At 35.0% G+C, this 23,207-nt stretch overlaps 1 protein-coding gene across 3 annotated transcripts in view; it reads right to left on the minus strand.

Annotated features, from left to right (window-relative positions):
* LOC134533164 (importin-13) overlaps positions 1–23,207 on the minus strand; it is an 87,501-nt gene that overhangs the window by 23,746 nt on the left and 40,548 nt on the right. For all 3 annotated transcript variants that reach the window (XM_063370525.1, XM_063370526.1, XM_063370524.1), the window contains exons 10-14: positions 20,118–20,373; positions 13,398–13,579; positions 7,918–8,079; positions 7,529–7,762; positions 3,985–4,122 (exon numbers count right to left, since the gene is read on the minus strand). In XM_063370525.1, coding sequence (XP_063226595.1) covers positions 3,985–4,122; positions 7,529–7,762; positions 7,918–8,079; positions 13,398–13,579; positions 20,118–20,373 — 972 coding nt within the window. The remainder of the gene's footprint in view (positions 1–3,984; positions 4,123–7,528; positions 7,763–7,917; positions 8,080–13,397; positions 13,580–20,117; positions 20,374–23,207) is intronic.

Below are 23,207 nucleotides of genomic sequence, written 5' to 3' on the forward strand. Positions count from 1 at the left end.
AGTTTATAAGGATAATATTTTGTTGTTTCTCAGTAAATATATAGGGGTTTTATGCTCGTGTCTGTGCTGTTTGATTCTTCAGCAGTATAATGATTTAATTTTTGATTTCTATATTTAATATAGTCTTTTATTTTTGACAAAATTAATGCTTATGTCTTTTTTTTGGGGTAAATTGAATTGTTTTTGATGGCAACTTTTAAAACTTAAAACTTTTTTTTAAGACGGTAGCGTCTGTTTTGAGGGGAGGAGTGTGTGCCGTTTCATGTTTCGGCACTCGTAAAATAGTAAAAATATTTTTGTTTTCTGTACCTAATAATTATTTTATATTGAGTCTTATAATGTTTACTTGTGTTTAATTACATTTTAAACCTAATTTAGTTTTTTTTTTTAATTTAATTTTATTAATGATATTTACTTTAAATTTTTTTATTATATTCCATTAAGCACACAATTCTATTTTTCGTTTGGCTTCAGTCAAAACCTTCCATTTGTTCGCCGGATGTTCTGTGCTAGCCTAAGAGTTTTTAGTAACGCCCGCCTGTCCGCCGTGTCCCGGCGTGCTGTCCACGTGATTGTCAGCAGTTGCTTGCAGTTTCTCCTCGCTTCTTCACGTGATTTCATATAAAAAATCTGTACTCTAGACCATTTTTTTTCCTAGAGCATTTTTTTTAGTACCGTCCACGCAACCTGGTGGCAGTTCGGTAAGCTTCCGATGCTCCATTGTTTTAGAATTACTTACCCGTTTCGTCCGTTGTTCTCGGCATTCGTCAAGATGGCTCCAGTCAGTGATGGTGGTTGATTAATGTACTTTTTCGCACCATAGTTTTTTTTTGGTAAACATCTCACGTAGAAGTGGTGTTTTTATTTGGTTCTACAACATGACGTGAAGTTCAGTGTAAATTTCTTCAGCCTCCGATTTCGGTAAGTCACGAGAAAGCATGAGAGAGAGTGAGAGTATTTTTTTGTTGTTGCCTTTTTTTTTATTTAATTTTTGTTTCTCTGCAACCTTATGTTGCAGGAGGTTAACGTTTTGGATCCTCTTCAAGTTCTTTACTTTTGGGTTATTCTTTAACCTACCTTCAAACATTTTGTATTGAATCTACGTCCTGTCGGCCCGGGAAGCATGGTTCTGCGCCGGCTGCTGTACAAGTTTTCGTCTTGAACATGTCACGGATATTTTTCAGCTTCAGCTAAGTCCGTTCTTTTTTTTTAATGAAATTTTATTATTGCTTGTCGTCCAAACGTTTCGTCACCTAACGCTTACAAAAGAAAAAGACTTTCGTCGCCTAATGTTGGGCAAAAGATTTTAATTACCTAATGTTTCCAAAAAAGGACTTTAATTACTTAAATGAAGTATTTTTGTAATATGTTTTGTTTTGTTCCTGAAGAAGTTTTTAATCTACATTTAAAGTTATAGACTCAATTAGTAAAATCCTAATTATGGATATAACATGATATTTAAATTTATTATAAAAACTAAATAACTAATATAAAGTAATTTTTAACAGTATTAGCCTGTAATTTGGGTGCACCCTAGGTTTACTATTGATAACAAACATTCCATTTTAATGATAATTTTATGACTTTTGTTTACCTCTTCAGATGAGTCATTGTTTTTATTGTTTAGCTTTAAATGTATTTTCTAACTAAATATATCACCACTAATAGATGAAGATACGTATGTTGTTGTCATTTACTAAACTAAGTTCCTCTGGACTTAAGTAATTATAAGTGATGAGGTGTATTCTGTTGTGAAGCTGGTTTACCCTGACACGTTTCCAGTCAAATAATTGTATGATATCAATATTAATCTCATTATAATTTGGTAGCAGTAACAAGTCAAAATCAAATAAATAATAAAAAAAAAACAACCAGTTGTCACAGGACGCGTTAGTGGATGAGAGTGTCGCATCCCTAGAAATCTCGAATTAGTGGATGCGTGAAGGGATGCATCGGCATCCCTTGTGAGAATTCGGATTCAACACAAAGATGGCCGCGTCCACTACGATGCACTTTTAGTGGATCCCTTAGCTAAGGGATCCATTAGGCCAGTATTCGGATACAGCCCATGATATTGAAAAAGACTTTAATTTCCATGTAGGTTTATTGTGTGTATATTTTTTTGCAAGTGTAAATTGAATGAAGTAAAATGATTTTATTTTTATTACTTTCAATTGATTAAACTTTAATGACCAGTTACAGATATTTATGACACTAATTTTGAGGTTAAGCAATTTTACTAAAGCATTCCAGCCAAGCAGGTTGCCAGCGAGAGACGCTTCTCTTTTGCTGGAAACACTATCTCCAATTGTAGAGCTAATTTAACTCCTGAACGTGCAGAACAAATTATTGTTCTGTATGATAGATTAAAGAACAGAATTTAATAAGACTCTGTGACAATCTCTCTCAGAATTATTGTGCTGAAAAGTGGAAATGTTGAAACAATGTGACTGTACTTTTCAAACAACATGATTTTTGGTGTTAAGTTTGTTGAAGCTCAGTAAGGTCTCCAGAAAAATTGACAAGGATGAAATTTTCCCAAAGATATGTTACATTTACACAAACATATACATACTTGGTTATGTTAGTTGGATGATAGTTACTAATGAACCAATGGAAACAGGTAAGATTCAATGGAAAAAAAATGTTATTTTTTTCTAGCAGTGCAAAATGTAAACACACTGTAAATAGTTACACAAAATTAATAAGCCCACTTCATTTTAATACTTTATTCAAACATTATACTAAGTTTAAGATAAAAATAATTTCCCAAAAGTGTAACTGTACCACAAAAGCTCGAGCTCGGCTCGAAGTAAAATTCTTAGGCTCGCAGACCTCTAGCTTATTTATAGAAAAAATCCTAACCGCTAATCTGTACTAAAACTGAAATTTCTCAAGAAAAATTTTTTGTCTTTATATGTACACTTAGGCTATACCAGAAATGTACCAAACTACATGTGATAAAGTCAAGGGACTTTTAGTGCAAGCAGAATACATCTCACTTACATTAGATATGTGGACATCATCTGTTAAAAGATTCGGGTTTGGGTTCGAGATTCGGCAATTCCAGTCGAGGATTTGAGTTAGGATTCGGATTCGAGGAAATCAGGATTCGCCCCATCCCTATTTAACATCATGCCTAAAATGTAAAAATAATAAAAAGGCAGCAGCAGAAAAGAGGTATTATCAATGGCAACGTAAAAATAAACTGCCAAAAGAGGCTCCAAAAAGTTCAGTGAATGATGCGAGAGTACCGAGCGTGGAAAAGGAAATTTTTTTCATTTGCTATAATACCGCATCCTGCATCCTTACTATTCTCAATTATTATCTCATGTTCAATAAAAAAAAATACTAAAAAATTTATCTCTATCTATATCTAATAACCAAGAAGTTTCACTACTGTGGCACATGGACTCCAAGCACACATTTTTTTCTCTTGAATCTGAATCTCTAATTTGATTCTTAAAAGAGTGCTCGAATCTAAATCTAAATCTCAAGAGTCAGGAAAAAAAAAGAAATCTTAGTTTTGAAATAACATTCAACCCAAATGTATATATTTTTTAAAAAAAATAAAGTATATTTCATTTTTAGGATATAAACCCCTTTTTGTGCCAAAAATGTTCTCTGAAGTGCTAAATAAACATTCCCAGAGCAATGTAGCTGGTGGCAGACACAAACATTTCTTTGATAGCTTCTGTAGAGATAAGATAGTGCAGTCCTTGTCTACTACATAGTTGCTAACCGGGTCTGAATTTTTGAATACTCTTCCTCAAATATTTTTCTTCAGATATTTCTTCTCGAATACAAAATCTATGAAATACTAAATATCTGATGGGATTTGAGGGTTTGTTTGCCCATCCCTAAAAACACTCTATGAATACAGTGTCTGGGATTACTGAACAGTAGTTGTATTCATGCACAAAAGCCACACTCGTGCAAAGTGGTTCCACTGAGTAATTACCACCATGCACTGTCTCCAATCACCTGCCTAGCCAAGTCCAGGACAGCCGTGTGAGGCCGAGAGTGATACGCCTTCACCAGCATGTGTGTCATGTCTGACAGAAGTGGAAGACTGTCATCCAGCAACGTTGATACTGCGTTTTTCAAACCGCTGCACACAGCCTGAAAGCAAAGTAAATAATCAACTGCATTTTTTAGGTGTTCCATGATGACAGAAGCTTAAAAAATCACCACAAAATTGATGGCAGCTAGCAGCGACCAGCCGCAAATTGACCCTAGATGGCCAACTTATGGTTGAATTAATTTTTTTTGAAAAAAAAAAAAAAAAAAAAAGCTTTGATAAAGTTTTGCCATCATCCAAACAACAGCACTGCACAAAAAAATATACCTTCTCATGACCAAGATCCAAAGCACAAACAAGAAGTGTGAAACATATGTACAAATGGTATTTTAAAGTGCAATACATTCATAAATTAATGAAGTCGTCTTATTACCACCAATTTATCAAAACTGCTGAAGACATTCCTTTAATATAAATTAGTAGGGATGTGCGAAAGTGACTTTTTCCACACAAAATGAAAGTGAAAGAAAATTTATCAAGTTTCGCGAAAGTGAAACGAAAATGAATTTTTCTATGAGATAAATATATTCTTAACGAAAGTTAAGCGAAATTTTTTAATTAACAAAGAAAAAAGTGCCCCAAAATTTGCTCTTCAGTAATAAATTCTATTACATAAATAATTTTGGTACCTTTTGATATATATATATATAAATATTATTATTTAATATAATCAACATCCGCCCTAGACCACACAACACAGCCCCATGTCACTCGTAAATTTCAAGAATCAATCCAGATCTTTCAGCGCACAGACTATTTCCTTTACAGTCGTAATGTCGCAGTCTATGATAATATATTTATCATGTGCATGGTACTGATGAAAAAATACGTGAATACTGCGGAACGGCCGCCATCTTGCACCACTGTCACACATGGCTAGCTCAGGAAGCTATAGACCAGGCAAGGGACATGGTCAAAACAAAACATAACAAATGGTTGCTGCCAAGTGGTCATTACACGCAGTGACTTGTTGACCTTTTTGTCTAATTGGCTGTATATTATGAGGATTTTATATGCCAGTCAGAGTATGTAAAATTTAAATAAAGCAGACGACAATGTTTTTGTTTGGCTGTGCGCGAATAAAAGTAGGTACGTTCTTTGTTTATGTGTATACGGTAAATACTAAATACTGTACTAACAGTTCTGGAATGTATGTTTTACGAATATAGTACCTACACTACTGTTTGAAAGCAAATGAATCGGGTAATTTTTCAAATATTGCATGATTTTGTTTTGATACCTAGGCCTACTGTAATCACGGTTGAATTTTGTTTACTTTATCTGCCATGTTTGTTCAAATTATGATTTTACCGTATTTTCATTAATGTGAGTTTTTTTCATCACCACGTAAATTAATCTTAATGGAAATCTTTTTTCTAATTAATGTCTTTATATGATTTGCATATGTTATTACATTATTAATAATAACAAGCAAATCATATAAAGACATTACAGTAGAATCTCAGTGCTAAGTACTTACAGGTACCTCAAGTTTTTGTACTTAGTACTGAAACATGCATACATATCTTTAAAAAGAGAAAAAATATATATAAAAAATTGCTACAGGAGAGCCGCAATGCCATATGTATTAGCAACTGCGACTTGCTTTTTTCCCCTTGTCTAGTTCTCTGAGTACATCCACTTTTTCCTTAAGCGTGAATTGCTTTCGTTTCTTTTTATCTCCAGGATCATTCATATTGTAGCACAAATACAATGCGGTGTCTAAATAACGTAACCTGAAAATAAACTCAACAATAACAATAAACAATTCTGGCACAGACATCAAACAGTATTTTTAGCGTAGCGTAACACTTTTGTCTAAATAATTAATACTTCTCTCAAACTTCCGTCTTTCGATGTATCGAATGGTGTTGTGTTGCTCACGTCGCATACTACGTACGGTATAATCTATGGTTGTGCGCGCAACTGTTTGTTAACTTTGTTTTGAGAATTTAGAGGTTAGAAAATACGTTGCGGTGGTATTTGTGTATCTTTGTTCTACTACATTAATCATTTAGCTGGAAATTTATTTACCAGTTTAAGTAAATTTTGGTGTAGTAATGCCACGCTACTAGTAGAATTTTTACGTTATAGTGAAAATATGATACTTTAAACTGAAACCGTTTTGCATGGCGAAGATACGATTTTTGGCGGGGACTTAAAAAAAATTCGTTAAGTGAAATATACTTTATAATAAGGTACGTTATTGTACCGGTATTCTACTGTACATTTTTATTAAATTACGAGTTCTTTTTCAACTAGAACAAACGGAACTTCGGTAAGCTATTGAACTTTCGTTTGGCTCGAAATATTTCACTAAAAACGAACTTCGACAGATGAAATTCTTACCGAAATCGAAAATGAAAGTAGCAAAATTTCGATTTCGGTATCGGTATACCGAACATTCGCACAACCCTATAAATTAGCATACAAAATTCAAAATATTTGAGAGAAAAAGAATCTAACATTCTGTGTAATATCTGTAAAACAAGTACATACAACTCTATAGAGTTTTCAAGATAAAAATAATGTCCAACAGATTTAAATAACTGTGGTAAATGTTGTTAAATTCTATAAATTTGTTTCAGCACTCTTTCAACATACTACCCACCAGTTTTATGATGATGAATTTTAGTATCTAAATAGTAAAATATGATGGTGATATTTAGTATCTAAATAGTAAAACTTGCTTATGACGTTCCCGCATATTAAGTTATCCCGCTTATTAAGTTCACAAAATAATTCCCTCGATCACTTTCCTGTATCCTAATGTTAATTTTTCCCATTCATAACGTTTGCGTTAACTGATGCTTCTGGCATAAAAAGTTCAGCGTTTGTAGGAAAAAAATAAATAAATAATGTTTATCTTTAAACTTTTAAACTATATTTATCATTAATTTTTAAAAATTAACTTATTTTCGAACGATAAAAAACTGCACAAGACCGTCGAAACCTTCGCCGAATGTTGCACGCTGTTACAAGTGTATTTTTTGACCAACCATCTGCTTGCATTCGTATAGACTGAGAGACTGTTCCATATGCGACACATTTGGGATCACGGTCTTACTGGATTAGCAATTTTGCTGGCTTGATGAATGTCAATACGTATATGTAATTTCGACGGGGATACCAAAGGAAAATAAATAAACAGTACAATTGTATTTAAAACCAGTAGTAAAGATTACTCAAATGAAAAGAAAAGAGTTTCGATCTCCTTCAACAAACATCATCACGGTAATCTAACCGTTAAATGTGAAATTTAACCTGCTAGAAAACAGGAAACACTGGACTGAAATGAAAAGTGACCGAAATGATTTACTCCGAGCGAATTAAAAATGCAGGCAGCTGCCGAGATCAAAAGCCAGAATCCAGCCAAAAACATGAAAACGCGAGTGGCTCTCGATCGGCGGCAGGTTGCAGAACGTGCCGGGATTGCCAACCCCTCACCTCCAGAACCTGCTCGTCCTCGCCCCACCGGTCCACGACGGCCCTGAACACGGGCAGCACCCTCTGCAGCACCAGGAGCACCGGCTGCGTCTCGCCCCCCGAGCTGGCCGGCTGCCCGCTCTGGTCCCCCTCCGACTCGCTTCCCCCCCTCGGGGCCTTCACGTCCAGCGACGAGAACAAGTTGCCCAGCATCTTCAGCCGCAGCAGGATGCCGGCTTTCACCACCCCGTTCGCCTGAAGCAACACCGCGGCCAACAACACAAAGTGAAAGTTTCTCCCTTCGCTTACAAAGATGTTCGAAAAAGATGCTTAAATTTAATCGTCTATGCTACACAGCAAAACCACATTTTTCGTATAGAGGACAGCTCCAAAGTGCTTCACCTATCTACCTCAAGAGTTGTGAGAGCCAATAGTTCCTCCACGTATGGCATGAGCATCTGGTTCAGGTAGTTCATTATTTCCTCCATTGGCCGCACTGAAAGTAGCCTGCCAACCGTGTACATCAGTCGAACACATTCATTCACTTTCAGCCTGTTGCCCCGAAGAGATACCTGCAATGAAACCACAGAAACACTATCTTAAAATTTTTAATCACAGCTCAAGCATCCACAAAAAATGCGTGATTAAGTATGAAGCTATGAAAAAAAATTTCATTGTGTAATTTATAACTATAACACTATTTTTCTTATAATTATGGATTTGAAGAAAATTTTACAATAAACGACAATTTACTGTTCAATTTTGTATAAATTTATTTTCTAAAAGTGTTTTGACCAGTTTACTGAGACTTATTGAAAATTGTGCTTACCGTATTGGTCCGAAAATAGGCCTACCTCGAAAATAGGCCGACCCCTTCTACAGCACACTCAAAATCAGAGAAAAATAAATTTTAACTAACTAAAATGATTATCAGCAACATATTACCACAGTAAAACTTCAACTAAGTTAGTATTTATTGAACTGACAAAATGTGTTATTCTTACTTAACAAAATATATAAATATACATAAGCTGTGTTTCCGTTTATCTTCACATTCTTTTGTAGTGGTGCCAACATTTTATACGGCAATGGCTACATTTTCTAAGTTCATAGAAATTGTGACGAAAAAACATTTACCGGTACGTTTAATTTTGACGTAAAAAACCCAAAATGGTTTCATGTAAAACGTATATGAATCAACCATAAAACAGCCAATATTGCAAATAGGTTTTATTGTTCTTGTTACTGTTGGTATGTACCGGTATTTGTTTATTCGTGTCTCAACTACAAGTTGCCAACACTGGTGCCATTTTGATTTTCCTGTGGTGGAAGAGTAAATAAAGTATACTAAAGTAAATAACCTTACGGAAAAATTGCTGTTTTTACTAATTTTTTACTGTAACAATCACATTTTACAAGAAAATAAAATTACTGCAGCCTGTTAAATACAGTTCAAAAATAACCAGACCGAGCTTTTAAAAGCTATGTGCTGCAAGTGACCACATCTGTGTACTTAACTTAAAATATGATACGTTATTGGGATTAAGTGTGTTTACCAAATTTCTAAGTTGGAAAAATTACTAATTCCACGTAAATACGGTGTAATTTTAGGTCAATGAATTGTATATCTGATAACATTTTTATGCCATTTGTGATTCTCCTTGAAATGTGTTTAATTATACTATTTTGGCTAGTGCCCCATTATAGGCCGACTCTAGATTTCAAGGTTGACAAAACTGGCAAAAAAATCGGCCTATTTTTGGGCCAATACAGTATTTAAAATTATAAAACTATATATTTTTTATTTCATATTCCAAAAGAAATTTTTTTTTACAGTTCTGAAAACAATATTTAAAAAAAAATTGTTTACATTTTATTTTCACAAAGTTCTCTATCCTTTCATCTTCACTACGTTAAGAATCGCAGTATTCACACTACCCAGTTTAGTATAAATTATCTAGGGACCCTTAGGTTTTTTAACACAAGATTCAAAATTTTGTCTTTACATGCATAAGCAGTAACAATTTTTAGTAATTAAAAATTCTGAAAATTGTAAAAACCATTTAGTATTTTTATTTTATTTTTCATTATTTAGATAAGATAATTTCAGTTGCAAACAAAGGAATACATTAATTTACATAGTTAGTTACTATACCTAGATACAAGATTTTATGGTTAATTTTTAGTCCATTTCATTTTTAAAACAGAGGATTTCTGCGTACAGTAATTGTTTTTATTTTTATAAATCTGTTTTGTAATACATACCTACTCCACCGAAAGAGGGTTAAAATTTATATGCTGCATTTTTGTGGCAAAATAATTTTTAATTAATTTGTCTAGAATAGATGCATTCAGAACAATAAAAATTAACTAGCAAGAATTTATAGTACCAGTATAAAATTGATTCAATAATAAATGCACAATAAATAGGGATGGTGATTTTTCGTTTTCGCGAAATAGATGCAAAAATATGTTAAATTATATTTTTTCCTCTATAAAATGTGAAATCTAGACAATTCCCAGATAAATGCAAAATCAAGGTAAAAAACGTAGATTCGCCTTCACTCTACACAATTTATTTACCGATTGTATTTCGTTTCAGTTCAGTATCAAAAGAAACCATCATTTTATGGCGTATTCAGCACAAGTATCTTATTGTCACGTCATTCACAACTATTGTTCGTAAATATTGAATGATGAATGGCCATCCGTGCCTCGCGATTGTAAACAAAGCAAAGAACAACTAGCTGGAAGAGTGTCCGTCATCTTGCAGAGTACAAGTTTTTAGGCCACCATATTGCGACATCACTGCTTCGCCGCGCTAACAATTGTAAGTCCCATTTTCTGGCTGTGTTTAACGTGAAAGCCGTGTTCTTGTGTAGTCTGTGGAAGGTGGTGTGTTTACAAATACGTGCATACTCGTGAATGTGTTGTATACTGTTATTTCTCGTGGTAAAAAATTTAGTGATGGTTCGAATCCCATTTTTCTCGAATCCGAATCTCGAATCCGAATCCCAAACAGTACCTCGAATCCACCCCTCGAATCCGAATCCAGTTCTCAAGGGTTAATTATAAAATAATTTTTAAGTTAAGAGAAAAAATTAAACATTATGCAGAATTATTTAACCCTTTAAATTTTTATTTAAAAAAACAAGGATTTTGACACGGTCTGGATCAAGACGATTCCGTTTTTGGTCACATATGTTTCCTGCAGTGCTGAACAAACGTTCAGAGAACACTGTCGCAGGCGGTGAACACAAATATTTTTTGGACAGTTTATGTAGCCTGGGTGAACACGCAGACTCAGTTTTCCAGTATTCGAGAATGTTTATTTCTGGGTTAACTGTAGGATCACGTAATAATCTGGTCACTTCATCAATTGCTGTAGAATCCGACTTGGTGGATTTAAGGCATTCAGGCATTATCTGTGAGTACAGTGATTCATGTATCCACGGAAATCGGAAAACGAAATTCAACATCCGACGGAACAATATTTTGTAGTTACCAACTTGACATTTGTTTAAAGTCCCAAATGAAGGTAAACGCTTTCCTGAAACATTTAATGGAAACTGGAAGGCGCCATCTTGTCTTCAATGGTTTTAGGCCATAAGAAATATTGTCGTGCGTCTTTTAAAATTAAGCCTCACTAAAGCATAGTGATTAATATGCCCGAAGTTAAAAGTGACGGGGTGTTTTCTCTAGTTTACCCATTAAAATTTTTTATATTAATATTAGTTATTTTTTATGTTGCTCAAAATGATTGGCTAACAAATTCATTGGTTGGCCATCATGGAATTCTCAGATAATACATATTTTAACGATGGTAGTCTACACAAACCAAACTTGGTCCTAAAAAAATTCATAATTAGAACGTGTATCAGAATATTTAAAATTGAATTGCGATTAAAATACATGTGTACAAATACAAATACAAATGCATCCATGTTAATGAATATAAAGTAAGTTTCCCAAATCAGTACATGCTTCATAATTTTTTTTATATAATAATGAATTAAAAGTACAATACAGTAGAACCTCGTTAATCCGTGATGCGCTAATTCGGGAATCGGATAATCCGGGACGATTTAAAAGAGAAGAAAAATAAGAGAAGTAAAAATTGTCAGCGCTTAAAATTAACGTCACGCGGGCCGGCGGCCGGCAAACACTACATGCCATCGCGTGGGCCACCAAACTCTGCAACGCTGTTTGTACGGACCCTTTGAGTCGTCCCCCTATCAGCTGTCACATTTGTCACTCTTTAAACTTGAGGGGGATGTCCTGACTTCTGCTTCCCGTCTCCCTTTGTTTGTTTCCACCCGCCAACGCACGGCAGGCGCCTGGCGAGTGACGTGTCTGGCTGGCATTCGGCTGTACGAGGGGGAGGGGGGAGGGTGAAAGGTCAGCACGATCTTATCTTTCTCTCTCCGGCTGTTGTAAATGACCGTGAACTAATGGCTAGGCAGTGCTGTATTTCTTTAAGCCGAGACACTAATTCGAAGACGGCCGGCCCTTACCGTGAACGGCCTTAACCCAGCTGCACGCCGGTGTCTGAGATTCTTGACAAGACCTTCCGGGCTTTTAATCGCTAGTCCGTGAAATTTGGTAATCCGTGATCATCTCGGTCCCGACCATCACGTATTAACGAGGTTCTACTGTACCTCAATAGAATGTGTTCCAAGGAAAACTTAAACAGGCCAAGTAAATTGTAAGCATTTAAGTTTTTTAAGTACTACATTTACATCAATATTTTTCCTCGAATCCCGAATCTTTTCCCTCGAATTTCGAATCTTTCGAATACTAGAGATTCGGTGGGATTCGAGGATTCGACCGGCCCAACCCCAGTAAAAATGGGACGAAACGAAATTTCCATTCGCGATTGCATAAATGAATACAAAAGTGAACAGTTTTACGAAAGTGATACTAATATTTTAATGTGCAATTCATGTAATCGCCGTCTGGAGTGGAAAAAAAAAGATGACCTACTTGAAAAGCACATTAAATCTGAGGGACATCAGGCTGCAAAAAAAAGATTCACCGAGAAATCGGATGGAGAAAAAAAGTCGGTAAACGGCAAGCAACGGTTTCTGCATGATCGAAAACCAAAAGAAGGCGAAAATTGAAAAAAAAAATTGAAAAAACGAGTTACAATAACATTATTTGTGCACTCTACATCAACTATGGCCATGAACACGGCTAAAAAATATTTATTGTAATTTTAAGTATTCAATTTATTGCACTCATAAGTGCTAAAAAGTTGTTTGGAAACATGCCAAATTGGCTATCTTTGTAGTTGTGCTAGATCTTTATTTCTGTGGTTATTAATTATTAATATGTGTATTATTTAATGCTTTTTAAAAATATACTTTTCTTCAGTAATGTAAAATGAGAGAATTGGCTAAATCTTGGTTTTAAAAATGCTACAAAATGCTAAATTTCAAATTCAAAATGCTAAATGTTATTATTTTAAATGCTATAAATCACCATCTCTAACAATAAAACAAATTCAATAAAATTGGCTGATCCATGCACTATGGTACAATTTTTTTTTTAAATGGAAAAATACAACATTCCTAGAACAATAAAATTGAATTAGGTAAGTTATAGTTAAATGCTACTTAATTCCATGACATAACTTTCATTTTGGTGGTATGCGGTGTATTGACATGCTTTTCAGTGTTATTTTGGTTTTACCGCAATTCACCATATAATCTTGTCCATAACTATACCATATTAACCAGAATAGTCACCAAGATTTTTAAATTTAAAAAAAAAACTCACCATGAAAAATTGTGTAAATGTATACAGCATTAATTTACATTCTTATGTTGATTTACCTTGTAGCTTACATTTGTAACTTTCCTAAACGTTGTCCCTACGACTTGACATTCACCTGGACAGCCTGCAAAATGACGTGGGCGAACGGCGCCATGGAGCTCTGGCAGTCCCGGGTGAGGTCCTTGAGGGACATGGTGGCTGCCGGGGCAACTTGCGGCGTGCCGAGGCCCATCACCAGCAGGGGGATGACGCAGTTGAGGACCTCGGGGTGAGCGTTGATCCACTCTGCATACGCCCCTGGCCAGCACACACACTTACAACATCACACCATACATCTCACACTTAACCTTTAATTGCTCCTTATATCTACAGTAGACATCTGCGAATTGTGATTTCTAATTTTTTTCGAATCAAATTTGGGAATATTTATTAAAATAACATAGATCACAAAAAATTTTAACATACCACCTTTGAAAAACTTGTCACATAATCCACAGTTTAAATCAAGTAACTAAAATTAAAGTGAGACTATTTTGAAGAAAATAAAATTATATGTCTATAAATCACTTCACAAATCATTTCAAATTGTCAGGGAGAAAGGTAAGTTCATCAACATGGTGCGGCAACAACAATTCTCTGCGGCTGGTAACTCTGTTGCCTACTGTTAAGAAAACTCTCTCACTTGCCACCTTATTTAGCATGTTTGACTTTCAAGGATAAACATATTAATAAAAATATCACAGCATAAGGAAGTGGTACAAAAGAAAAAAAAAATTGGTTGTCTGTAAAGTTGGTTTATCGACGATAGTTTAACGTGGCGTCATAAAACATTGATGAAATGATTGCATACTTTTATGAATAAAATTGAATAATTTTTTTGAATTATCACTACTTTGTATGGATACAAAGAAGAAATGAAATAAAATCTACAATTTAATTGATGAATTTACTTTTATTTGCACTCATTAATTCAAATATGTTTATTACTTTAACGAAGAGATTATTTTAACTATAACTTTTATACATGTTTGCTATGTAACTTCTTCCAATCTGTGTTATTCTGTTAAGGATAGGACGATGATAGGAAAAGTAGGAAACGAATGGGAGTGTTTCAAATTTAATGCGGCTCGAAAAAGTCAAATCGATGGTTGTTACAATAGAGTGGAAGAGAGATAGATGCGGCGCAAACGTACAATGAGAGTAACGGGACACAGCGTAACGGGACAAAATGCGTTATGGGATACTTTTTCGTGCGTGCAGCCGGCGTTCATCAATTTATTAGACGTCACGTCAAAAAAAAACAAATTTGCCGATTTTATCGCGTAAGCATCGCACATTTTATTCTGAAATCAAGTTTATAATTAGGGGTGAGGCCGTGGGTTCACTCTTAACTGAGTTTTGAAATAAACAAACACCGTCGTATCACTGCGCCGCATCATCAAGTGATAGGCTGAATTCATCTTGCGCGCCAAGCACTAGTTGCAACACACACACTTCAGTACAGTCGGTGCTAATAAAATAACGGAGAAGTAATATAACAGGAAGCACCGTAGCACTTTGTTCAGCGTAGGTGGTTCATTTGCGAAGAAAAAACTATGCACTTTACGCCTAATAGCCGTCTTCACAAAATCATCACAAGTTTTGATTAAAGGATACTCAAGTTTCCTTTTCTTCCCGGGAGTTGTTAATGTCCCAGTGTCCTGTAATTCTTTCCTTGCACGAAGCACACTGCTCTTCGAAACACTCGTAAATTCCGCAGTTAAACTCGCGATATCGTTCACACGACAATCCGGATATTTGTCTGAAAATGTTTTAAAAACATTCAACACAATAGTTTTCTGTGCACTTTTCAAAGGCTTTCCCGTTCTGTGCTTTACAAAACCTTGTCCGGCGTCAGCCATTAACAAACTGTGCGCGTGCAAATCCGAAATACAACTTTTGCGCCGAGTATCAACTGTACACTGTACACACTGCGTCTGCTAACATAATTGTAAGTAAATACTTGCTGACACATTAACCTGTATTGGATATTAATGGTGAAACGCTAAAATTCTATATAACAACAATTGTTATAAAAAAGGCAGTGTAAAAATACTTACAAATGGTACGTAACCAAGGGACTATTTCTTTCGCACGAATAATGTGCGCAGCGGACGGCAGCCAATGAAAATGTTTGTTTACAAGAGGCTTTGTTTATTCCAAAACTCAGGTAAGAGTGAACGGAGAATACTACTATTATGCAAAAAAAATGTAAAGTAATCCATAAAAACAAGACCTATTCATAGAGGGACGATTATATGGTAATGCGCGATAAAACGAAATAACACCGAAAACTGCTTGAAAACACGAAATAAAACGAAATCGTGCGAAATTCGCGATATGTCACGAAATTTCGTCTATCCTGATTATTTACGTTTTTTTTTTTTCCATTCTGTAAGGAAAATTCACTATCTTCAGCACAATCAAATATTTCTGACAGTAACTAGCAGCCATATATATTATATGCGACGGTGATTCATTATAGATTTTAAAATGAAGTCTCGGAATTAACGTAATATTTTCTTTAAACGGTAATCTTGTGTACCATAATAATTTAAGATGTTGATAACTATGATACAATGGCCGCCGTTCACTTTCTGTAAATACAAAAATAACAAACGTCCAAAATATGTTTTTCTAAGATTACGTTTTTAATCATTAAAATATTACACACTCAAGAGCATTGCTTTCATTGTTTATTTAAAATAAAATACGTAGGGTACGAAAATAAAATTAACCCTGCTTAACGTAACGATTGTAAATAATAAATAGTACATGTTGATGTCGGTATTAATTTTAACGTACGTATGTTGGTTTTCGGTATGTGTTTGTATTAGCATCTATTCTCCATTGTTTTGATCTTTCCAGCACGGCAAATTTTTGCGTATTAAGAGGTTAAATTCTTCCTATGTGATTAAAAATATTTGATAATGCCTAAAACAAAGGTTTCTGCCAGTGACCGATCAAAAGAATTTTCCAGCGAAGGATTTTATGTCAGTGATAAAATTTTAATTTGCAAATTCTGTAACTGCAGACGCGAGAAACTACGAGAGACGCGATACGCTTGTGAAACATGTTGCGAGTGAGAAACAAGCGTTTGAGGCAAAACTCATCTGTTAAACGACAAGTTTCCATAGTAGAATGCAAAAACTTAGCGAAAAATGTAAAGGACAACAAAGAAGAATTTTTATTAAAAAAGACAGAAGCTTTTGTATCTGTCAACGTGCCAGTGGAGAAGCTGGATCATCCAAAACTACGGGAGTGGTTCAAGGAGTTTGTGAAGGGTGGTGGTGACCTTGCAACTGCCGACTGGAGTTAAATTTTTGAAAGAAATGACACTAGAAGAGATCAAAGTGACAGAACTACAAGCTTTATTCGTGTCACAAAATTGTGCATCTTTAGTCGATTTGCTGACCCTTCTGGAAGGATCATCCTACCCCACAGCACATGTTCTCTCATCAAAAGTGAGCAACATCAAAACAAAATTTCATCTTTTGAGTGTTGGTGTATTTTCCTCCTATGTGAATGAAAAATTATCTGAACTAAACACAGTGGAACAGGCGAATGTGAAACAGTGCCTAAAGTTGACTTCACTTAAATGTGAAATGAAACTGGGTGAGCTTATTGACAACGATCCTTGTCTAAGAGTCTTTAATGCCATTAATTTGCTGTTCAACCCAAGAAATGTGAGTAAGGTTAGCATAGAAGATGCAAACCTACAGAAGTCTCTGCATAACTTGCCTTCTGTTTCCCATCTTCCCATTGATACATTCATACATGGCTATGTTGCTTTCAAAAAAATAATTGAGGATGAACTTTCATTGACAGAAACAAGCCAAATTGATGTTGCAAAGGTACTTTGCTCCCTTAAAAGGGACTACAGTGAATTTGCTCAAGCCAGTTTAAGGGCAATCTGGTTCCCAACATCAAATGTTGATGCAGAACGTTCATTTTCCAGGTACTCACTGGTAGCTTTGAATATATATACTGTATAAAAGTCGCGAGTGGATAGGATTTACTCTACGTTTTTCAGAAGCGTATGATAAGCAGCTTGGGAACTTCACCGCTGCAGTGCGCTGCCGTAACGCCCTGTATCGTCTTAGTTGTTATTTACACGTTAGAGCGCAGCGCTGTCGCCTGCTGTCATACCCCGCACCCCTCATCCATCATTCACTGCAGCTCAAGGTCCTTCAGCGGGAGGGGGAAGGGGTGTTTGAAGAGTTCGACACTTGTCCGCTAGGGACCACCACAAGTCGATGCCCTAGAGATGGTGGCGATTGCGGCGGTGAATTAACCAACTACCTCAAAACCGTATTAGAAATTTTAACCTGGGCTGGCGACTTCTATACAGTATATATATTCAAAGCTGGTAGTGACAGAAGACAACGTCTCACTCCAGAAAATCCGGAAAATTTAACTATGATAGCATTTCAATAAAACCGTCTTAATAGTAACTTTGGAAGTGCTTAATTGTGTAATTTTTGGTGTATGTGATTGTAATTAAGTCGTGAAATTTTTAGTAGTTATTTAAAAGTTAGAATTTATGAATTTGCAAATGAACTTAATTATCTATGAATTTGCAAATGAACTTAACTGTAATAAGATCATGAGGTTTTAGTGTTTATTAATATTTGTTTTAATAAATTTGCATGTCGTAGAGAAAAAAAAGAAAATTTTGCCGTGGGTATTTTAAGCAAAAAAATAAAACCATATAACACCGAAATCTTTATTTCTTTACACCGATATTTGTCTTAAAATAACACCACAAAATCTTGCCTCTACCTATTCATGGAAAGTACGTTTATTTAAAACGTAGACTTTGCGAAAGCAAGCTAAATAATTTAAATTAATGAGTGATGCAATAAAACCATTTTATTCAACGTAAAAAAAAAAAGAAACCCGTAACAAGAACGTGATTTGTAACTATACGCATAACGATCGTGCGGGTTAACTCGGTTACTGACAGAGTGCGCGCGCGTGCATGCAGTCTGCGAGCTATCAATATCAATTTTCGACTACGTGCGCGCGCTCTATACAGGTAGGAATACAGGAATCAACACAACCAAACTGGCGCTGTTTACGTTTTTATAAGCGGTATAAAGGAACTCCCGAGATGTTAAAGATGAAGTTTTTAACTTTTAAAAACGTCTTTAAAACACAATTTACACATCAGATTACTTTGTAATAGGATTAATTAAGTTAGTAAGCAGTTTTATCAGAACGAACGGCGTAAATTGCATAAAGCAATAGGCATGTTGTAAACAACGGGAATTCATTGCATTACATCAAATGAGGTTAAAACGGGACAGAAATAAAATGGTTCAAATAACGTGAAAACGTAAATAACGGTAACGTAAATAAGGGGTTTCAATGTATAATTTTTTGTAAGTGGAAGATGTAATCGTCAATTTACATTTCTTTTAAAATTGGGGGAGGGGGATGTCAAGTCGAATTATTTAAAATGAATTCGATTCAAATTTACGAATCGAATATCAAAAAATTCGAACTCGAATTCGGAAATTTCGAATATTCGCAGAACCCTAATCTACAGTAGAACCTCGATTATCCATGACCCGATTAACCGGATTCTCAACTAAAAATTAAACATTTTTTGGGGTGGAGGGAGGGGGGGACCAAGCCCACGAAGTGCAATTGATTAGGGAAGGGACAAGAAAGGAGTAAAATAAAAAAACTACGTATTAAAAGTATAAACGAATGAACAAATAAGTGAGAAGTACTATGCATATCAAATTGTAAATATAATTCATATTTTTCATGAAACTGTGTCTTACAGGTCATTACAAACAAATTTTATTCATACATATTTTTAAAAAAATTGATAATTAGTGTCAGTAACACTTGTACATATGTTTTGTGTAAAATAATTACAAAATTTTGCTGTATTGTATAAAAAAAGGTTCTAGAAAAAGTCTTGAAATTGGTGTACTTGGTATTTGTAGACACATTTGTATGTCTATTTTTTTGCTTCAGAAACCACTCCCCCCCCCCCCCCCCCCCCCCCCCCCCCCCCGCAAATGCTCACTAATTTCTTTTTTATTGTTCTGAATGTATCTATTTTAGACAGACTTATCACGAAATATTTTATCATAAAAATCAGCATGTTCAACATTACCCTAATTTCGGTGGAATAAGTACCCCAATGCCACAACAAAAGTGAGCTGCACACACAATGTTCACGTTCAGTGTTTAGTTGCGGCAAAGAAGAGGTTTTTTTTATAGTTTTATTGAAATAATCAATTACTTATGCAGACAGCCTTATAAAATTATTTTTATTTGTTATTAATTTTATCTAATGTCAGAAGCAGATATAGGAGAACCTATCGATAGTTTCTAACATTTTTAAATTTTATTTTCGAACTTTAATATTTATAATAGGTAATATTTATTTAAAGTCACATTTTTTTGAATTATGAAGTGGGAGAGAGAGTTTGTTCTCGGCATTGAAAAGGCATTAATTTTTTGTGCTTCGAGACCGGAAGCGTGGAGTCCTGTGAGCAGAGGCGCAACAACAGGGGGTGGCAAGGGTATTTTGCCCCCTCCCCCCTCTGAAACCTTGAAGTGGGGGCAAACGGGGGCAAAGAAAGTGCTGTGTAATCAATTTTTAGATAATAAAACTGCTTAAATAGCACCATTTTCCACCTTGAAATACAAATTTTCCCGGGGGAGGACCCCCGGACCCCCCGCTTCAATAGGGGGGATCGATGATTCTTTATAAAAAGGTATATTGCCCCCCTTTGGAAATTTAGTTGTTGCGCCCCTGGCTGTGAGCGGGCACCTATGACGTCCAGGCAGGTGGACACGACCCGCATGTCGAGCCGCTGGAAGGGCAGGCGCTGCAGGGTCGCCAGCAGGCGCGGCAGGTGGCGAGCCTCGCCCACGGGCACGCTCTCCGCCACCGAGAAGAAGGCGTGCAGGCACGACTCGAGCGGCTGCCAGCGCCGGCCGTCCGCCTGGTGCTGCTCCAGGGCCTCCTCCAGCTTCCCCAGCAGCAGCCGCAGCAGCTGCTCCAGCAGGATGTTGTAGCAGTACAGCTGCGGGCAGCCACGCAGCGTCTCACTGCCCCGTACACACCAGCCTCTCTCTCGGGCACCGAGCACAACCAGTGGCAACATTCAATACTGGATCACGAAGAAGAAAAAAAAACCTAAACAACGACCAGAACGTCAGTCAATTGGACGTAGTTATGCAAAAAAGGGAACCAACCCACATGAAACCTATTCTGAGTATTTTGAAGTTAAAGTTAATTATAAATTGTAATTCTCGTATTGATAACATAATGTGGGTATAATTTTAACGGTCTAGTATAAATACTGATATAATAATAGCAACGACGGTACCATCAACCTTGTACTATTTTAATTTATTTTCAAATAAAATTATAACAAAATTGTGGGTTGGTTCCTTTTTGCATAACTACGTCCAATTAACCACGTAACACCAAAATGCAAGTCAGATCATGAAATAAAAACCAAATTTAAACAATATATTATTTAGGTAAATTACATAAATATAATTCATTATAATTAACATCCAAAATTGAATTAATGTTATTGTATTATTATATACTTTGTTAACTAAATCCATGGATCAAGAAAACTGTGAAAGTTAATTAAACTGCCCGATTTATAATGCACCTCTTACTAACTTATTTAAAAATAGAAGATTCTGATGTATATTTAAAACAAAAAAATTGTTTGCAGATTTGTTTTTTTTTTCTGCATACTTTGCATTAGATAATCATATAAACAATTATTTTTATTTTACCTAAACATGCAGCTTTTATCACACTCAAAATTATACTGTTTTCATGAAATTAGGAATATTTTTTATCTTATATTTTTAATATTGATTGATACATAAACATTTATGAAAATCAAGCCAACAACATCCAAATTATTTATTTTAAAAAAATTAATTAATATTAAAACAAAACTGCAAAATCTTGTCTCAAAAGACATTTTACGTAAACAAGAAATTAATGCCGTTTTCAATGCCAAGAACAAACTCTACCCACTTCATAATTTAAAAAATGTGACTTTAAATAAATATTACCTATTATAAAAATTAAAGTTTGAAAATAAATTTTAAAATGTTAGAAACTATTGATTGGTTCAACTATATCTGCTTCTGACATTAGATAAAATTAATAAAATCAAACAAAAATAATTTTATAAGACTGTCTGCATAAGTGATTGATTATTTAAATAAAAATAAAAAACTTCTTCTTTGCCACAACTAAACACTGAACGTAAACATTGTGTATGCAGTTCACTTTTGTTGTGGCATTTCCCATTACACATTTTACTTCACAAGTAATGTTAGGGAATCTTTTCGGTGATTTCTGTGATTTTGTCCAGTATTTCCTTATTAGGTATTATTACTCCCCCTAATTATTCCAGTTTTTCTTATTTTCCACAGTTAAATAAACACAAATGAACTCTCACCCAAAATTTACACATCAAAAGCCAGTATCTTACCTCTCTTAATTCTAACGTGTGAGACTAGATCAAAATAAACACCAACTGCAGCTTTTCACTGTGCTGAAGCAAACATGTCTACTGTTTAAAAAGTCTGAAATGTTATTTGCAATTTAAATTATAACTCCCATTTGCACCTCAAGGCCAGAGAGACAATACTACCTTTGGTTCCATCATCACAGTCCATGAATGTTTTGGCTACACTTAATTGGCATTGTTTAATCAAAATTAGGAATACTAAGAATGAACCATTGTTGACTAGCTCAACATAACAAATATCTCAAAATGCCATTGTGAGTGGGCAATGAAGGTTAATCTAAATACAGGATAGCCCAAACAAATTTATTAGAGTTTTATTTATTAATTACAGTAGTACCCTGTTATAATGTTCCTGCTTGTAATGTAAGTGTACCAGAACACTAGTGCTACATACATATTAGTGCTGACTAACAATGTGTATTAAATATATAAAAGGTACATAACATTTGCAGTTACAATCTGTTGTCACCTGTGTATTGAAAAAAAAATCCTTCTGTTCCTTGCCATTCTATAGTGGTTTCAGATGTATGTACACATAGTCCTACAATATTTCAGTTTGCTACCTATTCTGTGATGGCAAAATAGAACTAGTTTGGTAGGAATCCCGAAATTACACATTTTCACGTGGCAAAGGAATTGGAAATAGGCATTCCTACCCTAAACTTCACCGTCACGAATCATGAGACAGTTTTGTGGCAGTGTGTATTTAAATAAAAATAAAACATAAGCTGGAATCATGACGGAGTTGAAAAATTATTGGCTTGGTTAACCAAATTCAAGCATCATTGAACATTAAATTTGTTTAAATAGCTTGATGAGTTCATTGAAAGACATTCAAATGCTGAATAGTGCTAAACTGATATTTCCTGCTTATGTTTTTTCCTTATGTCCCATTGAAAAATGTTGTAACAGGGTTTATACTATAATATTTATACTATTTCCTAAATTACAACATTTAAATGACCGTCAAACTAATCACACTTTCTTAAGTCTATTTTTCACTCTCCCCACTGGAGCTTGGCTTGATAGTTGCTCTCACCTCTGTTCATCTCTTACCACACACCTCGGTCACAACAAACTATGCTAGGGACACACGAAAACGTCATTTATCGGTCCGGAGGACCACGGGATTGACCCGGAAGAAATATAAATAACAGAGACTTTCACACAAAATAATTTACATGGTTGATGGCCATTCTTATTTATCTCTAATAAAAAAAAGAATCTTTTCCAAGGATATCTATCATAACATAAACAAAGCAAACTCAACCACTGAATACTGAACATTCCTCCTCCCTAAAATAACTATCACTTGCAAACCCAACATAATTACGTAGTTCATTGTCATT

This window comes from Bacillus rossius, chromosome 6 (assembly GCF_032445375.1).
Source record: "Bacillus rossius redtenbacheri isolate Brsri chromosome 6, Brsri_v3, whole genome shotgun sequence".
Classification (NCBI taxonomy): domain Eukaryota; kingdom Metazoa; phylum Arthropoda; class Insecta; order Phasmatodea; family Bacillidae; genus Bacillus; species Bacillus rossius.